Raw genomic sequence first — 22976 nt, 5'->3', positions numbered from 1 at the left:
CAAGCCTTGCACAGGATACAGGAGACTGATTTTCCTCACAGTGCATGAATGGCAAAACTCCTTTGCAAAGCCTTACATACCAAAACCTTTCATGGCTTTCCTTAGTACTTTTGCATCACCATCAGCATTGAAATCTGCAGCTGGATAAATGGTTCCTTTCAGCTACAGAAAAACAGAAACAGAAGTTTTGATTAAAACCATGCCTACTGAAGGGAAAGGGGGAACCAGCAGAAAGTTAAGGGCAAAGCAGTTATCCGGGATAGAGCAAGCTGGGAAGTTAACAATCCTCTTGTTTATTAAAAGAAAAATAGCCAAGCCGGGGGGAAAGCGTCGAAGTAATGGCAAAAAAGAATCTCCTAAAAAGGGCTACTGCTTTCCAGAGAAAGAAGGTGTAAAAAATAATAAAAAAGAAAAGAGACAGCATCTAGACACTTTTCATCCCCATGCATTTTCCAAAGTTAGTGGGTGGGAGAGGATGTCCTCATTCAGGTCGCCATTTCCTAGTAGGACAGCCTGGTGGCTTTTCTATGAACTGAGAACATGGTTCCCTCTTTCACATGCAGGGGAAGTAAGGTGAGTTCATACAGTCTGTTCCAGTTATGGCAATTGCCACAGGTTATCGCTACCTCTTGAGTTGCTTCTTGGCGTTAAGCAACTGTATAACATGAGGGGAAAATAATCTGCGACGGCTACAGGCTTAGTTAATAAAGTGATATCTGTAACTATCACATGAAACATGTGATGTGCGAATTCACCCTTTGAAAGAGATTAGTAGGTAACTCAGTATCTTGAATACTCCATAAAAAAGCAGAGTCTGCTTATAGCCAGATGTTGTTAAGAGGCACAGTGGATTGATTCCTTCAAGTTCAGCTCCATTAGCTTAAGGTAGCATGCATAAGGGATGTTTCTCTACCTTTTAGCATTGTACTTGCAGTCCTGAGACTGCACTGATGCACATCAGGGTAATGATACAGTAGGCACCTAACACAAAGCAACCTCATCAGGCTGTCCCCCCTCCCTTTAATCATACCAGTATATTAGTAGAGAGCTATTTCATGCCAGCATCTATTGGGAAGCAACCAGAATCTCAAGGGAGTCAATTCATAGACATTCACAAGACCAGGAGTAAGGAGGAAAGTTGCCATGAAGCCATATCTGTTAAAAATGCATGTTTTAAGGAGGTGTTTGGTTATAGTGGCAGCGCACTGAACAGGAAGGTTAACCAAGAGGCCTAGCAGAAAGGAGTCAGCAGCACGCAGAGTGAAGCAGCTGTGGTTTCGAGCCAGCAAAGGGCAGGCAGAAAAGGGGAGGAGCAGGTTCTGACCTCTATTTTGGCCCTTGCACTAAGCTCCCACATCTGATACGCCACCTGTGCAGCTTCAGGGAAGAACTCACCTGCAGCACTGAAAAGGGAGGGGATAGGATACAAGGTCTATGAACTTCATGGAGACACATGAACATACTATGTAGGCCTTGAATTAGTCAGCTGGTGCCATTCTCACCCACTCACCCCACTGGGACGGAAGAAAAGGTGTGGTTACACTTCTTCTTTGCATTTTAAATGGAATGCCCTGGCAATACCCAATTGCGTCCATTGCCATATCCCTACGCAGGATGGTACCAGCTTTATTGTGGTGCTGGGCCACTAGTGTGGGAACATCAGGAAGAACTTTCGGATAGTAAGAGCTGTTGACAGTGGCACAGACTCCCAAGAGAGGTGGTGGACTCTCCTTCCTTGAAAGTTTTTAGGCAGAGGTTGGATGGCCACCTGGCTTATGGGATTTAGTTGAGATTCCTGCATTGCAGGGGGTTGGACTAGATGACCCCCGAGGTCCCTTCCAACTCTACAATTCCATGATTCTATGGATGGAGGAGAGGCACATTTAACAATGACCATCAGTACACTTTGACCAGGAAGGAAAGGAAAGAATGATCCTCAGGGATGCTGAAGTTGCCCATCCCAGATACAGACTCTCACAGGCTTACCAAAATGAGACTGAAAAACCCTTGGGAGCCCTGCTGTATGAGAAACTTAGTGTACGATGAAAAGGTTCTTTCCTATCCCAGTTTGAAAATATGCCTTTCAACATTGTCAGGAGGTCACTGTCAAATAAATATATATACCTTCTCTCCCTAAGTTTTTTCTTAAAGAGCTTTACTTGTATTCAAAGGAATCTGCATGGTGGTCAACTTTTTAAAATGCTTCCAGCTAAGAAATACATGGTTTTCCCCATAGAAATTGAAGAGGAAATTATTCTAGTGTCCGATACATTTTTAAACTAATACTTGAGTAGTATTTTCAAAAACAGAACTTGAGCATCTTTGCCAATGGAAAACTCCTCCCTGTCTTTGTAGGTCTGTGGTAAACATAAAGTTTAGCAGCATGATAAACTAGGGTGGATTTCCAAGACTATTGTTTTAACTCATCAGGGGCTGGTACCCCACTCAGACAGTAAAACAGCTACTGACTAGCCTTGTTAAGAGAAATAAAAGTCACAGAGCAATGTTTAACTAGTAGTAGAGCTTACTCATCATCTCCCCCACACAGCTTCAGAAGCGCTTTTTTGTATTCACCAGATGTGTCACTCTGCAAAGGCAATAAAAGATGGTCGGTTTGAAATGCACATACACACAAGCACTCAAAGTATCAACTGTTATGGACAAACCATCCACAAGACAAAAAATTCCCAGTTAAGGTGGCCTAAAGTGTTTGGTAATTCTCCCATACCCACAGCAAAGAGCATGAGATTCAAAACTGCAGCTTAAGACAGAGGGTTATGGGAACTCTTTGTTCTGTCCCCAGAAGCAAATATGTTACAACACGCAGACCAAAGGCCAACTAGATGCCTGTGGGAAGCCTGGAAACAGGACCCAAGTTTTCTTCCATTTCAGTGTTTCTTGAACTAGAATTTTGTTTAGAAAATGAAAGAAAACCCCCAAATCCTTTAGTCATGAGGTGGATTCTTATAGAAAAGGGCAAATGAATGCCAAAAACATCAAATAGGCTTCTCAGAAAGTAAAGGTTAGCTCAAGCAACTCTCTAAGGTATGGGTGGGCAGGAGGCAGTTCTTCATCTACTGGCACATTGCTGAGTGATTTGCAGTAGATTGGCAAGTGTTTCTCACTCCCAAAATTTGTTAACAACCCCCAATTTTTTTAAGTGCTACTGAAATGAAGCTTGGGGAAAAACTAGGAATGAACTGTTGTGTGAATGATTACAAGGTCCGCCCTAGTACAGAAAACAAATTCCTGGCTTGATCATGTACTTACATTGAGGCACCCTGCTCCTGAATTTTATTTTATTTACTATTACATTTATATCCCACCTTTAGTCCAGGGAGCTCTTGCCCTTTTCTCAGAGTTTTCATTCCAACCTCCCTTCTATTTCTACACCTGACTCCACTGGTGGGTCTCAAGATTCCAGTGAAAAAACCACAAAGCAGATCCCACAATTCTGAAGTCTGTCCCTACATGCTCTAAGGCTATCCAAGCCTTTCTATGGTGATTATCTTTCCGAAGCATAATGTGAGGTATGAGAGATGGAGCAGGGAAATTCCGTTATGGAGCAGAAGGAAGGATTTCCTCCTCCCCTCATCTCTCCATTGTAGACCAGCTGCAATCCGGTATTTACCTCAATCATGTGATGCAGTGACTTCTCGTATTTAGTCCGGAATATCTCCCGGATGTCCAACATGTCAATCTCACTGCGTGACACCATGATCCGAATCAACGTGTTGTCCCTCGTTCCTAAGCCCTGAATAGATCAAAAAGAGTCACACAAAATATCCCAAAGTGGAGGTGGGTGGAAATCAGGGTTTGCTTAGAAACATTAATGAATGCAAGCACTGTTCCACCATCTTTTGCTTTTTTGTCTGATGTACATTGCCCTGGGCTCTTTTTTGAGGAATGTGATCCAATGAATGAATGAATGAATGAATCTGCTTTGAACAAAGCCCAAATGCGGAGGCCTAAGCACTTTGAAGGTACTTGGACCTCTTTTGGGTCAAGCTGTGTCTTCCCTGAAGTGGAGCTGTCATACAGTTCTGGACCCTTTGGACTTTGATGGCTGCCCTTTGACAGCCTGAGAACAATCCCTGGTAATGCTGACAATGAAGGTGGGTATCAGAACAGCTGTTGCTCCAATGGCCCATGGTGGGGAGTGAGCTTTCTCTCTCCCAGCCATTTTGTAGGAAGTGGGTTGATTCTACCCCCTATGCCTCTATAAGGGTTTTACAGAGTACTAAGAAAGCCTGTATCACCAAAAAGTGTTCCCCATTATCAAGGACACTGGAGATGAAAGGCTAATTCTAGAAATGCTGTATGTTTGTAGTGAAAGCTCTCTGAAATCCATATTACTCAAATATCATTAGAGTAGAGGGGAAATTGGGGGGGGGGGGACTACTGTCAATGGACAGTTATCTCCAGAGGCTAAATGCAAGTTAGATAGGTGGGAATTTAAGCCAGGACCAAAGTGGCAGAGAAAGGACTAAGCCCTTGTCCTCCATAGTCTCAATACTGACAAGCTGTTTTTAGAACAAAAACAACAAGACCAGTTAAATGCAGTAATATATTTAACACAACATCTATAACAAGTACAGTGCAACATGTAGATGATCACAAAGAATTCAAGAGGGGGAGAAATCCACTGTCCAAGGCTCCTGGAATGCCTCTCACCTTCATGGCTTTGAAGAGCCTGTCTGCAAAATACTCTGCTGTACTCCGGATATTCTTCACTGTGGAAAGAAGAATCAAGAGAGAGTGTTAACTAGAGGCTCATGCTCCCTGCCTGCTGGCTAGCAAAATGCGATCGCTTCCTTAGCCCTTCAAAACCCGGGCCAAGACACAAAAGTAAAAATGCTTTTGAATATTCAGAGAACACAACCTGTAAGACAATTATGCTGTGTAGATTGCTCCTGTTCCAGGTTCCAGCAAGTCAGCCAGACCCTCGTATTGGAAACTTCGTTCCATCCCTACCTCTTCTCTGTTCTGCTCCCCAACACTCTTTACCATTCCATGCTGACAAGATCAGTTCTGCCTCTCACCCTTCCTGCACACCTTACATACTGAAAAGTCCCATCCCTTAAATCAAGTCATGTGCCTAATCCAGAACTGAAGTTCAGAGCTAAAGAAAATTTAGGAGTCTGCCTTCTGTTAAAGCACACCCAACATCAACTGGGTTAGCAAAGACCTTGACATCTTTAATTTTGAATTGCCCCACAGATTTAGGCTGAAAGGGTCTGACCTTCAGAGTCACTTCTAGTCTGCCACACCACTTCAAATAACAAGATCTGACCCACTTACCTACAGCTAACATCAGTTTTTCAAAGTCTCCAGACAGCTCTCCCCGGATGCTCACTTCAATGGGCTTGCCAGAGATCTTCAGATACTCATCAAAGACTGAAAGCAAAGCATAGGAGAGGGATAGTCTCGCACACACCAACCTCTGGTTCACTGCTGTGCCCAAAGAAGGCTGCACTCTAGGTCAACCAACAGTCAATGCCACTGAACTGCCATGCCTTAAAAACATTTACAAGTATTCCAATGACAATAGTTTTCAAATTAAACTTTGGATTTGTTTGAATGTGGCATTTAAACCACAACGGCTGCATTTGCAGGAAATAATAATCCAAGAACCTTGGCTTCCCATAGACATCTGGTTGGCCACCACAAGATCCAGCAGGGCTTGTCCTAGGGTGGCTTACTAAATTATACTGTGCTGGTGCATGCAGCCTAATTGCTCCCTCGCTTATCTCATTTGTGTAAGCAGGGAAACAAGTCAGGAAGGGGATAGCTTAGCATTATGTCAGAATTTAAAATTATGGTTTGTTGTTAGCTTAAAGTTGCATCTGAAGAGGGAGTTGTGGTTTGTTGCCCTTTAACATGTTTTTCCCCCAACAAGCCAGGATCAACAGCCAGCCTTAAAACGAGGTTTGTTGTTTGTTTACAAATCCTGGTTTGTTAGGCAGAAACAAGCCACAAACTCAGGTTCAGATGTAACTCTTAAGCTCTTTTCCTGATTTGTTTACCCACTTGCATAAAGAGGGAACTGACTGCACGAGCACATTATGGCTCATTAAGTCAAGGTACCTGTCATTGTTACCTGCAAAGATGGTCACATTTAGGGGTCGCCTTATTGAGTTTTCTGCTCAGCACTGAACTTCTCCCCTAACCAAATAATTCATCCAACAGCAAAAAGTGTTCTTAGGAGCCAAGGTAGCATTATAACAAAATTGCAAAGAACAACTCTGGCAGAACCCCTATAAGGCCTCATCAGTTATATAATTCAGCCACTAGAGGGCAAGTTTATGGACTCCTGTCCATCATAATTAAGGGCTCATCCAGACTTGCCCTTGTCCTGCCATCCCCCAACCTGGGGAAAACCACTCTCAATCAGAGCAAATGTCAATCAGGTTTTCTCCGGATTGATGTCTGTGCCAGTTTATCACTAAAGAGTGGGTTTTCCCAGGGAAAGTGGAGGGGCAAGGGCAAAACTGCTCAGACTCGTGCCTAGAAAATATGAGACAAGCGGAAAACCACTTGGACCTGGACATGGGACAAGCAAAAGTGTGGCTGGGTCTTAACTGGTATGCACTCTGCGAAGACATGTGATAACTGGCTAAAAAGAAGTGTAAGATGTGGTTTTGTAACCTAGTATTTGAATGCAGTGCTCAAGCTCACCCAGCCGAAGATGTTGCTTGCTTCGGCTTCCAAGAATGTAAATGAATTCGGCTTCATCTGTGCCCCATTTTGCTTCCCCAGCGTCCAACAGATTCTTTTAGAAAGCACAAACACACACAAACACAACAGCAGCAGCTTAAAAACAGGGATCAACATGAAGAGGCAAGTATAAAAAAGTCCAGTTAACTTTGAAACTCTACAGGAATTTCTCTTAGAATAATGATGCATGCAACTCAAGAGGAAACTATTGGTGAATTCTCAAAAACAGTAAGCAAAATCTATCAGACTTATGCAATCAGCAAACCAAGTAATAATAGGACATCATCACTGGGTCTTACTTTCAACTAGATGCATTAGGACATACTGGGATGCTATTCAGTCTTTAACAAAACAAAAATCAAATTGTATTATTTACTACTAAAGACTTGAGAAATATGTTTAGCAGGAGATTTGCAATCTTAGTTCTGATCACATAACTTACAATACTTACAAGGAAACCACCACTCTGTGGTTCAAGTTGCTGGGGATATTTATCTTTTATATAAAAGTACCATAAACACCAGTAATTTCTAAACAGGAGCTTTCATAATACCTACATCCCAACAAGTATGTACAGAAGTCTTACAAAGTATTTGAAAGCAGAGCTGACTGCTTTCGGTGGTTCAACAGTTTGATTTCAATAGATGCAGTATTTTAGAACCAGAGACTCTACTTTGGATTCATAAACAAGACATCAATCCAGGAAATGATGAGTTCTCCAATTGGCTCAGAAAAGCATGAAATCGTTGACTGCAGATACCAGATAGGTGGAGAAAATGCACTGTTCAGATCTGAACCTCTCAGGCTAGGAGATGTCATCCCAGGGGTGTCTGTTTTTAGGTCTATATTACTGATGCATTGGGTGTGTGCACGCAGAGAGAACTCATATCAAAACCTGCAAGAATCACCTGGGCAATATATGGGCCAGATTTCCAAGTATACCTATTTCCCCTAAATCTAGATTTCTACCAAGATGAAGCAAAGTTCATTCTTTGGATCATCATTAATTGGGCAAGTTATCATGTAAAGTGCACCAACCTGGGCATCTTGCTGCACTAAGTCTTCACTTACAACATCATCTTCTTCTCGGGTGCCCTGTAGAAAGGACAAGGAATTGAACCCATTAGTACTGCAAACCATTTGAAGGGACAATACTGAGTGCAGGGGCCAACATACCTGAAGGAGGACGACAAGCATCTTCTTGAAGTGTCCAGAGGTGTCTGCTACAACATCTTCCTCCAGGTCCCTCTCATATGCTATGGGAATGTTAAAAAAAAAAGAGAGCGATGAGTTATCAAAACCCATGGCAGAAAGGCATTCATTAGCAGTAGGACTAGAGGGGAAAAATGGGGTCAAAAAATAAGGGTCTAGAGAAGTGGGATATATTGAGGAGAATAAAGCAAGGCAATGGAAGTTGGATGCAGGGTTGAAATGAGACTCCTATGTTCATGTGGCTGGGAGTTTGAGCACTTACATTTTTTAACTCTATTGGAATTTTTAAAACAAAATTATCCTAAGTTGTAACGAGACTCAGGCAGAAGAGGTAAGCAGCCCAAAGCAGGACTTGCCCAAAGCAGGGAAGTGTTTATAAAAGGTATAAATCCTTATAAACAAAGATGGAGGAAGAAACTCATTTTATTTTATGTGCCAATTATATGATACATTCACAATCCTATGCATGCTTGCTCAGAAGCAAGTCCCACTGTGTTCAATAGTTTACTCTCTGCTTCATCACAGGTATCTTTAATATTAGCTGGAGTCTGCTGAAAATCCAGGGAAGTGTCACAGCCCCTGCCCTCTATACTCACCATCCTTGTAGGCCTCCACTAGAGCACGTATCTGCTGATTGGTCCTAGAAGCCAGGATCTCAATGAGGCACTTCTCATCAGTCCCAATACCCTGAGAGTAAGGAAAACAAGTCAGCCGTATGAAATGCAGCACACTGCAACCCAAGAATATGAAATAACCCAAATAACCATCTCTGCAGATCAGTGTGAGCTGAATGTACTCACCAATGGAAAAATGATATCGAAAAGCACAGTGAAAAGAAGGCCAGTGCAGTCATGTGCCCCAAAAGCAATGGCAAACCCTAACCCTCACTCCCCCTTTACCTTGAGAGCATCTTTTATTTCTTTGGCATCAAAGTATTCCAAGGGCCTCATTAGGCCCACAATCAGCCGTTCAAATTTCCCAGTGAGTTCATACTTCAGGTCTGCAATCAGGTCCTAATAAAATGGCAGAAAAGACAGAGGAGGAAAGAGAGAAAACGAGATTGCTTCCTGGGTTCACTTTGTTAGAAGATGTCTCATTGGTCAGAATGGCCCTGTTGTCTAACAAGAAATTTCAAGGTTCAGAGTTCAAGGTTATTGTCAGAGCCAGGTCTACTTATTTTGCTAGATTAACACCCTTGTGGACAGAGCGGCAACAGGAAACTATGGCTTGTAGCCAACCAAGTTGTACTCAGAGAAGACCCACTGAAACTAATGGACCTAAGTTAGTTAAGTCCATCAATTTCAATGGTTCTGCTCCAACTATAACCAACATTGTCCTCATGTACACAGGGTTGTAGCCAATGATATATTTTAGGCTGCTTCCTTTGAACTGCCCCATGCTGTGTCCAATTTTAGAATCTATGGATCACATCTGAAAGGTATCCACTAACTGCGTTCCCCAAAAGTTAAAGAGATTTTTCATTAATCTCCCCAGCCGAGATGAAACTTGCATGTGGTAGTAGCTTGCAAAACAGAACAATCCCTTCTCAAACTTACCTTGCCATAAAGAGCCTTGTATGCCTGGCAGATTTCATGTCTTTGCTTATTGCTTCTGGATGTTATTAGTTCAAGTATGGCTTCCTTGTCACTGCCTGCGGAAGACGAAGAGGATGAGTCATGCCTAAAACAGTAAAGCTATACAGGTCCTATTTGAAACTATTATATATTTATTTATACCCTGACTTTTCCCCCTGACGCGACTCCAGATAAAAATAGGGACCACAGAAAATATAGGAAAAATGAAGCCAAAATCCTGTTAAGGTCACAGTAATTTTAAATTCAAGTGTGCAGAAGACAACTGTTGCAGGACACATACCAAATCCCTTCATAGCATTATAGAGGGCCTCAGCATCCTGGTTGGCATCAAAATCTGGATAATCCTTCACTGAACCCCTGTATCTCCCAGCCTAGAAACAAAGAGAAAAAGACAACGAGGCCGTTACCAATTAGGTGGCCCGATAAGGAAACAATATGCCATGTGCAGAATGTATACAATGGTGGCACGTGGGAGGGCATGTCCAGCAGTTGCTCCACACTTCCCCCTGAAGGATTTCACCACAGCTCAGAACAGAACAATACAGACTCCGAAGCAGCCAGGTTTCAAGTTGCATCAGAGCACAGGTCAGCCAAGGTGGCTTAGCTGGCGTGAGCCAACAGATATTCTTTAAGCTGCCAAGGCCAGACCTAGGTAGGCATTTTGGAACTACGGTGTTTGCCTCCACACTTTTGGAAATCTGGGAACCAAAATGTATGGCAAGACTACATCTGGTAACACCTGTCAGGGTTAACCTTTGCAAAGTAGATTTGATGTTGAGGCAGAGGTATTTAGACTGTTCAACGCATAAATAAAACCGCAATGGAAGTCAGTGGCAGAACCCTGCCCTTGAGCATTTGACGTTCCATCACAAGGACTGAAAGGAAGGATGCCAGAAGCTCAAGGCCAAACAAGCCTTCCCCATCTCTGATCATGGTGCTCAGGTAGTTTTGGGAGAAGACTATCGCCTCCCACAGTCAGAAAGTTGTGCATCATCTTTCAACGTACCCCACTAGACAAAGACTTAAAATCCTTCCTACAAAACTATTTTGGCTGCATGCAACACAGTTACTTTCCTTTTCACATGTGGTGCTGTGGCCAGTGTTTGGCCTCATATATGTATGGAATCAGATGGGGAAGCCTGTAAAAAAAGGTTTATGGACCTAGCACTGGTTTCCATGGCTGCAACTGCCACATCCATGGGAATTCCCATGCTACTTCATGAGTCACAGGTTCAGAGCTTCTCATGCGGGGAAGAAAATAATGGTGGGAAATGGGCCCCTAGATTTTGAAGAAAGCTTAAGAGATCTGAATATCTTAACTGCACAGGCAATTCCTGAAATCAGCTTCTTCTTATCCCTTCCCCCACACCGATGAGTCAGTCTGGCTTCCTGACAGATGGCCAGAGCCCTTGAAGTTATTAATAGAGGCGCTGCTCTGCCCAGAATTCTGCTCTTCAATTCATATTGCCAACTTGGTCTCACAATGACAGTTCCCTACTTGCACATCCACCCCTCTAGAAGTATCAATGCACAAGGAGCTGAGGCACTGCTGCCCATCCCACACTAATCTCTCTGGAAGAACCTTCTGAAATATCTGTCCTGAGATTCCAGGACTTATGACACATCACTTCACAATTATTCCTCTTTCTGGAGAGGGTTGGGAGAATGCTCTCATGTAACAAGATGTGAGAATGATAGATGTCATCTTCCCAGCATCTCCCACACACATACCCAACTGGTTGTTCAGAGGGAAAAACCTTGGCTAACTCTATTCACATCTAGCTCAGGGATTCTCAAGACTTCCCACCCCCCAGACCCACTAGAAACAGCTGGAAATTACTGAGGACCCCCAGTGACAAAATGGCAGCAGATGGAGGCAATTTGGCACAATCCACGCACAATTATCAACATCAGTTTCTACTGATAGCTAAACCAACTTTGGAAATGGCCAAATTTATTTGCCAGAGGGCTTTCCTTCCGGCAAGGAGTTGCACAGCTCAGTTTTCCTCAAGCAAAGTACAGACATTTGCTGTGCAGATTTTGTGAATCACCCTCTTTATTTAGGCAGATTTTGCTGATCCGGAAGTGCTAAGTGAAGAAAGCTTCCCAGTTCCACATCCCTTTCCAAGTTTTTTTCACTCATTTCCCATTCTCCTTTCACACTGAACTGGTTCCTTATTTTCCCTGCAACCACCAGTTTCCTTCACCCTATACATTCACTTCCTCCTATAGCGGTGTCCCTCGCTTATCTACTTCCTTTCTATTCCCAGTTTATTATTTTAACCACCACCTTTTCCCTCACCTTAATTTCCTTTACTACCCCCCTGACTCTTTGCCCTCATTCCCCCTGTAACCTCTCTGGTCCTGAACACCACTGCAAGGAGTTTCTGGTGCTGGCATGGCAGGCAAGTGAGGAGGCACTGGGCAAGAAGTGGTCCTGGTAGGTCCTGGCCCACTGCTTGAAAAACACAGACCTGGAGGATTTCAATCATGTAGGGATCACCAGGAAGTGCAAAAAGGAAAAGGAAAACCCACCCTTGAGAGTTTCCAGAGTCGCATGTGTCATGCGATATGTCCCTGAACAAATCCGTAAATAACTGCCTCACCCTCAAACTGGGAATTGGAAATATTGCCCCCAGGGTCCAAGTGCAACACGCAGTCTTATTACATTACACTAGCTCTGTGAACTGTGCCAGATTTCTGGACTAGCTGTACAAAAAGTGAAAAGCATTACTTCCGCAAAAGTCACTTGCATGTAGGGAAACCACATAAGCCTACGATAAGTGGATCACACTTCCTCCAACAGAGCCCAGAGCCTGTTACAAAGCATAACAGCTAAACTGCATCAATAAGTAAAAACCAATACGAAGCTAAAACACTGCCCTTTCGAACTGAAAAGATCTGGGTACACAGAAATGTCTTCAACAACAAAGGGGACAGGTGCAACTCCAAGGGGAGACGGTTGGGACTAAGACTTGGGAGAGCAGGGTTCAAACCCCCACTCAGTCATGAAGTTCGTTTAGTGACCTTGGGCCAGTCACCATCTCTTAGCCTAACCTACCTCACAGGGTTGTTGTGAGAATGAAATGGAGAGGAGAACCACATGTACACCATCTAGAGATCCTTGGGAGATAAAACTGGTATATAAATATAATAAATAAATCTGTACAAAGAAGGCCTTTTTTGCTCCTGCTCAAGGTTGAGATGGGATAAGACACATTTTCCCAGCTGCTAGGAAAGCACAACATGCCTAATAGTCCAGCTTTAAGAAAAGGCATGTGACAACAAATGTGTAACAGCACATTTGTTGCACTAGAAATTGATTGGGAAAGCATCTGGAATAAACAGATTCTCAGGAAACAGAATCTGCATGACCTAAGAAGCAGCTTCCAAGTCTTATAGTTTTGGCGTTCCATTTTCATGCATTTTTAGAAACGGATAAGACTCCCCAAAGTGCATCTGTGCTTGTCATAAGATCAACACAGATTCCCGTAACTTGAGTACAGAATGTCCTCCTTGTGCCATTCGTATGGTGTTTTTTTTTAAACATCACCTGCCGTAGAAAAGAGACTGTGTTAAGTTCTTAGGCACTATTATTCTACTGCTGACAGATGCCCCCTCTTTTTTGGCCACAAAGTTAGGCCTTTTGTTTAGCATTCAGCTGTGCTTTAACAAATTTCATTCCAACGTTTCATTATTCAACAGAATTACAAAAAACCAGCAACACAAACCCCAAACATTCAGAACCCAATTATGTTATAATACCAGCTTGGTATGGGGAGGAAAAAAGAAAAATACCTCCAGCTACAAGTTTGAAGTATTGGAACAAAGGTTGGTATGCATCTTTGGGAGGTCCATTACCTGTTTTCATGTTTCAGCAGCAGCATGCCCCAAGAACTGATTTTCAAGGATATAAACTGTATTACTATGCAGCATCTCCCTTGCCATGCACTCAGATCTCAGAATGAAAACTAGTATGTGCATTTATGAAGCGTAATCAACCCTCATGCTTATGAAAGCAGATAATATCTTAAGCAAGTCCTCTTGAAAGTTATGTTTTGGTTGTAAGTTACTTAACCAAAGAACACCAGACAAACAAACTAGTAGATGCTAGTGGTTCAGGGTGCATCTACCAACTGAGTTCCACAGTCCATAGTTCCCTTTGTCCTTGCTGATCCATATCGTTGATCAAGGAAGTGGTGGGCAAGCGCTGACTGCACAATCTGCATGGCTGTCCACATATGGAGCCAATGCCCACTATTCCACCAACTTTAAGCATTTCCCGTTTCTGAAATTGCCATATATCTTTAAAGGGTCGTTAACTTTCGGCCTGCAAATGTCTTTTTGTTTCCATCTTTGGAAAGAGCGTTAGGCAACAAAAAAGACTGCATGACAAGAATTGCCCCCTGGAAGGTGTGCCAAAAGCAGCAGCTGTGTGAGGCTTCCATTGGCACCTGCCCTGGGGGATTTCCTCTAAGACTCCCTGAAATATTTAGCAGGGTCCCAGAGCTATTCAAAGTGCATCAGAGGAAAGTTGGGGGGATGCCCACTGTGTGCTGTCAGAATGATTTTCTGCCTGTGGGGAGTTTCTCCTGCATGGCAGCTTCTGGGTTCTAAACATATGAAGTGCCAGGGTGCTTTTTTTGCAGCTTGTCACCCTGTGTGTCAATTAACTAACATAGCAGAAACACGGCCATCTATAGAATGAAGCAACATGGTATTTTTTATTTATTTAAAAAATGCCATCAAGAAACATATGACAATGGGCCAGAGATGGAAATGCACAGGAACCCATTGTTGCAGAGTACCAGAAAGGATTTTGAAGGTCCATTCAATTATCTCAGACTACACTTGCACCTGACTAAGCTTAGGCTGCAGTTTTTTCCAGAGAGATAAACGAAGATTCACTGCTAGTGGTGTATACACTAATATCACTTTCATCTCTAGAAAGTAGGTTTATGCAAGGTTTTGCTGTTTCTAAAACCCACAGCTCACAGCCCCTTTTTAAAGCATGGGCCAGCCTTTGACTACCTGATGCTCTCCAGCTGCTTTGGACTACAACTACCATCAGCCCAGTGACCCAATCTAGTAGGCTTAGGCTCTATTGCCCTTTAGATGATGGGTGGTACAGCTGAAGCCTTCTTTCCCTTGTCAATGCCAGGTTCAGCCCAAGGCATGCTTTCCAAGGTGCAGAATCCATATAGTGTCCTCACTCACCCTGCCCAGCTCACTGATGTCCTTTCACTGCCAACTGGTAAGCTACATATTGCTGCTGGTGTAGCCCAGTTAAATACATTTAATAAACTGTAATAATCCATCACATTAAGAGACATTCAAACCTCAACTGTTCCACGTGTACAAATGGTACAAAGCACTTGTTCTTCTATTTCCCCCCAGAAGGCATGCCACTATGATGATGCAACGTAGAATGAACTGTCTCAGAACACATTAAACCATTGGAGTCTTTCAAATTATGCCCACACGAAAAGAAGAGAAATTCACAACTGCTGGCATCCTTTTTATGGTGAGAGTGTTCATTTAGACTCAGAACCAAAGCATGTGTGAAAAAGAGCCTGGCCACATCATCCAGCAATACCCACTGGCCCATCTACCCTGACCAATATCCTCTGCATGACAAAAAAAATTATTAAGTACAGTACCAAGAGAAAGTCAGTTAAGTAGTATTACATTTAGACTGATTTCACACACAGATGTCTGGCACTTACTGATTTCACAACTCAGGAGATCTTTAAATGCCATCCTAGTCATGCAGGTGCCAGCTTTCTGGAAGCAGCATCCTTGTTGCTTGCATAATATTTAAGTGACCCAATCATGTGCAACCCAGTCAGGTCATTGGCAGCCTCACTCCTGTGTCCAGGTTGTTTAATCATTACTCCAGCAGCCACCCAGGCAAAAGCAGCTCCCACACATCTCAGGCAATGTTTCAAGGAAGATTTCACTTCAGGTTTATTTAACGTGGCAACCCCCTCTCTTTTTTCAACTTTTTAAATTTTGGACTGATTCTGTTCACAATGCTGAAGGCGGTTCCCAGCTCCTTATTTGAAACAGCACTTGTAACGAGTAGCCCAATTAATGAACTCCCTCGCTGCTTCTCCTTTTGCAGCCCTACTGCCTCTCTCAGCTGCCCCCACAGCAAACCGCTAAACACAGCAAACACCTAAAGCGGTGCACTCAGAACAAGGCCTCAACTCAGTCCCTCAATTAAGATGCCCTTGAGGCCAAATATCCCCTAACACAGGCTTCCTCAACCTCAGCCCTCCAGATGTTTTGAGACTACAGTTCCCACCATCCCTGACCACTGGTCCTGCTAGCTAGGGATCATGGGAGTTGTAGGCCAAAAACATCTGGAGGGCCCTAACACATCTGCTATGGAAGCCTCTAGAAATCTGAACTACATCTACTTTTATTGACTGAACGAACAGCGCTCCTCTCTTCCCCCCTATTCTGCTTCATTTTCTATTCCCCCCAGCTCACTCATCCTACTCTGCACTGTAGAGATTTCATTTTTGGAGTTTAGTATACATCTGCTTTTTGTTTAGCTCCAACGCTGGCTGCAGGAGGAAAGAATGTAAACTGTGCTCAAGATCGTATTCTCCGAAAAAAAACCACAGCTGCAAGGGGAAAGATTCGTTCCTTCACTCCTGATATCAAAAGCCTGAGTGACCTTCCCTCACTAGCAGGGTGTTGCAAGATTAGAAACAAGAGATGCCCACCTAGGTTATCACACCAAGGCAAAATTGTCAGTATGGTGGTTGTCACCAACCTGAAGTATCTTAATTGAGCAGGAACTGAAAATGCCTTACCTTTCCGCTGCTTGACATGACTTCTGGATCAGTGTTAACAGAAGAGGTGGCGGATGCTGCATAACAGAAGAAAAGGAGATATATTAACCATGTGGATGCCAGCAAAAAAAAAATCCTTTAATTTTATTACCCCAATGGACCTAAACTTCAGAATACTCCGCACGGGAAACACAAGCAGCTGCTTGGTCCACCCAACTCCAACTATACTGAGAGCAGGTCTCTAGGAATACCTTTCTGCCTCCCAGTGAAGCCTTAGTTAAAAGGGTCCGGCTGTTCAGCTGTCCCTCGACCCCAGGACCTCAGGGGGAAGAAATGACTCCAGAGACTTCTCAGTCGAAGAAAAGAGATTTATTCAGTAGCTCTGCATGCAGGGGCAACTCCTCACACCAGTATTAACAATAAACCACGATGAACAAAACTGTGGTACAAAATAAATATTCTAATTGCTCTATAATACAATATATATATATATATATATATATATATATAATTTAACATAAAAGGGCAGTACATCTTCTAGGAAAAGTCTAAACTCACTTAAATGTGCTTTCACTTAAATGTGCCATACTGAAGATATCAGGGGTGGAATCTGGGGCTTCTGCATGCAAAAGGTGTGCTCCAACACTGAACCATCCTCAGGGGATGCTCCTATGTAAAACTCACCCTTTTGGGGAGGGAGATATATTGAACTTTATGGTACATCAGAAACTGGCCCCTACAGCACCACCCACCAGTTTCCCTGCAAGATCATCCTTGGGCTGGGCTTGGTGAACATCACAGCTCTCAGCCACGACTTTGACGGCGGAGGGAGGGAGGAAGGCCCACATTAAAAGATTGTGAGCGCAGTCCAGATCGCCAATGAGTGGAGGCATTCCAGCTAGTAAAAATGTACGCGAGCTCCTTGCAGACATCTCATCTCTGCACTGCGGTCTGTCTACTGGGCTGAGTTCCAGTAAGAAAGTAACCCTTTAGTATTCGGGAAGCATGCTACTGAGTACCTAAAGCAAGATAAAGGAGCCCAGGGCTGCTTTGGGCATTATGTTTTAATATGTGCTTTCGAAATATTTCTTACATACAAACACATAATTTGGGCATGCAGTAAGATATGCACACACCACAGCGTAAATCAGGGGTCAGCAATTTTTCAGCAGGGGTCCGGTCCACTGTCCCTCAGACCTTGGGGGGGTAGGACTATATTTTGAATAAAAAAAGAACAAATTCCTATGCCCCACAAATAACCCAAGATGCATATTAAATAAAAGGACACATTCTACTCATGTAAAAACATGATGATTCCCGGACCGTCCGCGGATTGGATTTAGAAGGCAATTGGGCTGGATCCGGTCCCCGGACCGTAGTTTGCCTACCCATGGCGTAAATCGTACAGGTACATAACAAGGAGACCGAGATCGGTCACAGATCTCTGACTTGCATATATAATGGGAAGAACACCTGCCATTATATATGGGCTCTGGGTGGTGACACCATGTCCTCAGAAGCAGTTTGCTGCATGGGGCGGAGCCACTGCACTCGTTTCCCAGCTGCTTACAAGGAAGGAGAGGGGTAGGGTGGTGGTGGGACTGGTATGGTGCAAAGACCGGCTGGTCACAGCAGTAACCGCCTGCCCCCTGCAGTGGGCTCTCCATGAAGCTGCCCTAGAAGATAGCACAGAAGTTGCAGCTAGCGTAGAATGTGGCAGCTGCCAGTAGTCTCATATAGAACCCCTGTATCCATATATTCCTGATGTGTTGGGGGGTGGGGAGTTTGTTTCCCATCTGCATCCCATCGCCACATAAATTGGAGACATGGGAAAGAGCCAAGTAACACGTCTGTTACAGAATGACCCTCCCTTGAAGGCCCAGATAACACTAACATTGGGTATATTTTGCATCACATTAAAATCAGAGTGAGGACAATATAACCTGCCTTCTCTTTGCTGCTGCATCACACAGCTGGAGGGGAAGGGGCTGGGGCAGGAGAATAGTGCCAAGCAAGAGTGTGGTCTCTGCTTACAGTAAGTTGAACAAATCCTTTGCCTTGTTCACAGGCCCCACTATGAAGGACTATGAAAAGGTAACCTGCCTCTTTGCAGCTTTGGAAACACAGCCACAAAGCCAGGGATGCTGTTTCAACTTATCCCTAGTTGAAGGCTACATACATAGAGATTTGTACATGATCAGTGGTACTAACACTTCATCATTTGTCCTCGCAGACCCTACAAAAGCTGGAATATATTGAACAAAAATCAGTGTGAAGGGGAACGCATTGGGAACGCTGATGGTTCTGAGGCTAGATATGAGGTGGGGAAGCTTTTCAACCTGAGGGAACAAATGGATGCAACCATCACTTTTTATCATAGGTTACATCCGAGCAGCAATGAAGAAGGCAGAGGTTTCTACACAAGCACACATACCACACTGCCTTGCTTCAGGCAGGCAAGAGGCACTGTGTCACAGTTCAAGGACACATTGCAGCCACACAAAAGTACTCAAAGAGGATGTGGCCTGGGGAGGGGCCCAGGGTAGACGAACAGAAAGCAACCAAGACAAGATCATGAACGGCAGCAACTGACACACACATCCATGGCTAAGGAGAAATGCCTGTGGGAGGGGCATATCCATGCAATACTTTAGCCTGGATCAATAGCCATTCTGCACCTCAGTGTTTCTAAAAGTTAAGAGGACACAGTCCTATTGCTCTTAGTAGAATCTTAGAACGTTGTGGTTATGACAGTAATGCTTATTTGGCAAAATTTATACACTGATGGATTGCTTTAAAAAAAAAAATCTTAACATTGTGGTGTGCATGAAGCCTGCCCCATTTCCTGTCCCAGTAGCCAAGGAGCTCACATCCGGTGTATGCAAAATTTGAGTGCACCGTGTATAAAGTCTCCAGATTGAAAGTTTGCTTTCACCCTGCCATGAAAATGAGATTTCCCCCCTCCATCCTGGGGCCAAGGGAGCAGAGGGAGATCGCATACATTCAGACAAAAATGCACAGAATAATGACAGGAGTGAAGGGTGGCAAGCATACTTTGATGACTAATAACTCTACTTCATTTGACTCTGGAAAGAACAAGTGATGGGTACACAGTTCTTAGCCCAGACATTTTGTACCGACTCAAAATAAGAAGGGCACACCAGTACCAACCCCCCAAGTTTGTGCAGTGCTAGGTTTCCAAAGAACTGCAAGGTTTTCCCCCCATCTCTGATGATGGTGTCATTTTGTCTCCATGACAATAGCTTTTAAAGAACAAACAGACAAAGGCATTTACAACCAGCGGACTTCAGTTGCCTAAAAGCAAACACACGCTATTGAATGGAAAAGTGGTGAAAGAGAGTACAACAAGCAGCAAATGTTTAGTTCAGCAACACATCTAAGGGTGGTGGGTAAGAAGAAATTCCATTCATGCAAAAATGGGGCCTATATGCCATCCCTGAAAACTGCTCTTCAGGCCTAGCATTTCAGCCTTATTGCATGTGCATTATAAAATGTTCCAGTTAGCAGAAGCACTACAGCATTCTGTAGTAGATGAAGCTTCTGGACCAGCTGTAAGGGCAACTCCAGGAAGAGAGAATTACAGTAACCTAATATTAAGGTTACCAATGGATGGATCCCTCTGCCCAGGAATGGTCATCGCTGGCAAACCTGAATCTGGTAAAAGGTTAGGGAAGGCCTTTATTTTGTAGGAGCTTAAAAGAAAAACATTTTGAAAACACCCCATGACAAATGATTTACTAGAGCGAATGAATGAGATTGCAATGCATCCATGTCTCTGAATGGAAAAAACAGAATGAACAAATAGCCTGTTAACATTCTGAGAACTGTTAGAATCTCTTGAGGAAGCTGCAAGGTAGCCTGTTCTCTTCTTTAGTGGCTTCTTAAAAACTGCCTTGCCTTCTCCACTCTTGAAAGAGTGTGCCTGGTGGGTTAGACATAAAGGCAGCTTGCTCACTCGACAACCTTTCCTCACAACAGCTAGAAATCTGCATTTTCAGGTATATATTTTCCTGCTCCAAGAATCCAAAACAGAATGAGCTGAGGGCTATTTTTAAACACTGTAGGCAGTATGCTGTGAAGACAGTTATTAAGCACTAACACTCACACTGTAGCCTGCATCAGAAACATTTCATTCCCAATTTAAACGAATAGCCTATAGCAGAATCTGAAAACATCTATTCAGAAAAAAGCCTCACTGAGTTCAATGGGGTTTATTCCTAGATAGGAGCATAGAACAGCAGCCTAAAAGGCATTTCTGAAACAAAATGGCACAGGCAAGCCCCACCCAGTCCGAAGGTAATAAGGGCTTTTACAAGGCTGGGTAGATCTCATAGCTGTAGCACACATCTTACATGTGTCAAGGGCCTTCCTTTAAGACCCCAGTTGCCAACATAATAGAAATACTTAGGTTCTCAAAAACAGCAGAATCCCACACATGTTTATGTAGAAGTAAGATCCACAGGGCTTACTCCATTGTGCAATTGCCTTCAGGGTTGAAGAAGACTTAAAATCAATACACGAAACAGACTAAAAGCAAAATATTTTAAATGCTACAGTTTGTGCTCACATGATTTTTGAGAAACGACTCGTGACTATTTAAGCCTTAGCTCTCCAATCCTATTTTTGTTCAGGATAATACATATGTTCTATTAAAATTAGATCAGAAGTTACAAAAATGGTCACTGCCCACACCAAAAAAAGAAAAAGCCCCAATCTTTTATATGCTCTTGGACCCAGCCCTGCTTGTCCTGAATCATAAGGACATGATTTTCAAATGTAAGTAAACAGAGCATCAAAATAGCAGTATTCTAGACTCCTGCAACTTCTCATCAAGACAGGAATCATATATAAAACTTTACTCATATTTTATGAATTAAGAAAAGCAGAAATACCTCCCTCCCCACAGGAAAATCGGTAACAGTTTAAACTTTAAACATATGCCTAACATTTTATGCCAACATGTGTTTTGGGGGGAGTGGGTTACTTTGGAAAAAAGATTCTTACATTATTGATTTGCTACCATTTTCACTCTCTGGGTCCATAGCGCCAACATTCCTAATAGCATTTCGCCTTACAAATATGGATTAGCGTTATGAATACAGCTTTAGCGTGGTGCTCAACTTCTGCTCCTACGCTGCATCTACTGCTGTGCAAAGACTGTAGACAGATAGACATGGGCATAGCCAGGGAGGCAGGGGACATCTGCCCCTCTAAATCCATCAGAATCAATACAAATATGAGGTTCTGCCCCCCCCAAAGCCTGCCCCCCCAATCCTGGCTACGCCCATGCAGACAGACAAGACCACCACTGCAGCTCAATCCAAGACTAGTATTTGGGGCAGTGCTAGAAACTGAGATAGAAAAGCTAGGTGGGAAAAGGCACTAGGTTTTCAGTTGGCCCATTTTTTTCTTCTCCACGATTGCAAAGCAAATGAAGACAAGATGGGGAATTTAGCTAAAAATGGAACAAACGTTGTGCACAAAAGACAAGTCCTTTTAGAACAAAGACGCCATCGAGTGCCAAAGCAGCCTAAAGAGATGGGGCTGCAGTTTCACCCCAGCAAAAGTAGAAACTGAACCTCTTTGACTCAAATAGATCAGGCAGTTTGCCCAAACTGGATCTGCCCGGGCCACACCCACCGGCTTCTACAAAGAGCCAAGTCATTGAAAACTCAAGGCAAGTTTCCTAGCTAGTGAGGAGCTTGTATTATGCGGCTCCTGAGGGCTTGCATTGCAAAGCAGAAAGCCATGCTTCTTAAGAGAGAGAAAGTCTGGCTTTAAACGGGCAACGAAAGTGAGTGAAGAGATACCAAGGGACTGTTTATGTATGCAACAACAGCGGCAAGAATCCTTTTAGCCCCAAAATGGAAAGAACAAGAAGTAGCAACGAAAGAAGAGAAGCCGTTGAAAATGATGGTCTTTGCAGAGCTAGCGAAGCTGACGGGAAAAATCCGAAACCAGCAGGATCAAAAGGACTGGTGTGAATTTATACGATATTTGAAAGATTATTTTAAAGCAATTAACATCCCTAGCAGGGTTGACTGAAGACTTGTCGTGAGAAATATTCTCCTTTTTTATATTTATTTAAACTTTGAGGCATTTTGTAATGAGTGCAACTAGAATTGGAAAACGTAGACAATGCAATGATATAAAGGTTAATTTTGAAAGCCACGAGGCGGGAGGGAAGGAGGTCTATGAGCGGTAAAGTGAATCATAATGATGTGATTGTATATTATTAAATGGTAAATTAATAAAAATTATATAAAATAAATAAACGGGCAACGAAACGCAGCACCACACCATTCTGACGGGATCTTGGAGGGATGCTAATGTATTCCTTCCATCTCCCCCACCTCACCTCACCCCGCTCCCCTTTCCCAGCAAGCTAGGGCTGCCCCCGTTTCTTGCCCCCCGTTATTAACTTACTTCACGGGCACCGGGAGACCTCTTTTGCTAGAACCGTTAGGAAGAAGCGCCTCCGTCGGTGCGCAGCCAGGCCGCGGGGCACTCGAGACGCCGGAGGAAACGCTGACCTCGAAGCGCCGCAGCTGTTTCCTTTCCCTCGCCTCGGCTCCGCTCGAGTAGCGACGTCACGCGCTCCGGAGCCGCCCAGTCCCGGGCTGCCTCC

The 22976-nt window shown here is 43.6% G+C and overlaps 1 protein-coding gene across 1 annotated transcript in view; it reads right to left on the bottom strand.

The window, feature by feature from the left end:
- ANXA6 (annexin A6) overlaps positions 1-22976 on the bottom strand; it is a 38870-nt gene extending 15894 nt beyond the window's left edge. Inside the window, exons 1-15 of the mRNA XM_083603978.1 lie at positions 22775-22976; positions 16349-16404; positions 9805-9895; positions 9486-9580; positions 8829-8942; positions 8526-8616; positions 7894-7973; positions 7756-7812; positions 6679-6772; positions 5302-5397; positions 4675-4733; positions 3632-3754; positions 2529-2587; positions 1325-1403; positions 81-162 (exon numbers count right to left, since the gene is read on the bottom strand). Of these exons, the coding sequence (XP_083460104.1) occupies positions 81-162; positions 1325-1403; positions 2529-2587; positions 3632-3754; positions 4675-4733; positions 5302-5397; positions 6679-6772; positions 7756-7812; positions 7894-7973; positions 8526-8616; positions 8829-8942; positions 9486-9580; positions 9805-9895; positions 16349-16366 (1138 nt within the window). The 5' untranslated portion in view covers positions 16367-16404; positions 22775-22976. The remainder of the gene's footprint in view (positions 1-80; positions 163-1324; positions 1404-2528; positions 2588-3631; positions 3755-4674; positions 4734-5301; positions 5398-6678; positions 6773-7755; positions 7813-7893; positions 7974-8525; positions 8617-8828; positions 8943-9485; positions 9581-9804; positions 9896-16348; positions 16405-22774) is intronic.

The sequence above is a fragment of the Podarcis filfolensis genome, assembly GCF_964270895.1.
Source record: "Podarcis filfolensis genome assembly, chromosome: 2".
NCBI lineage: Eukaryota > Metazoa > Chordata > Lepidosauria > Squamata > Lacertidae > Podarcis > Podarcis filfolensis.
Note: the sequence above shows the minus strand (reverse complement) of the source record. Positions and strands in the feature narration are given on the sequence as shown.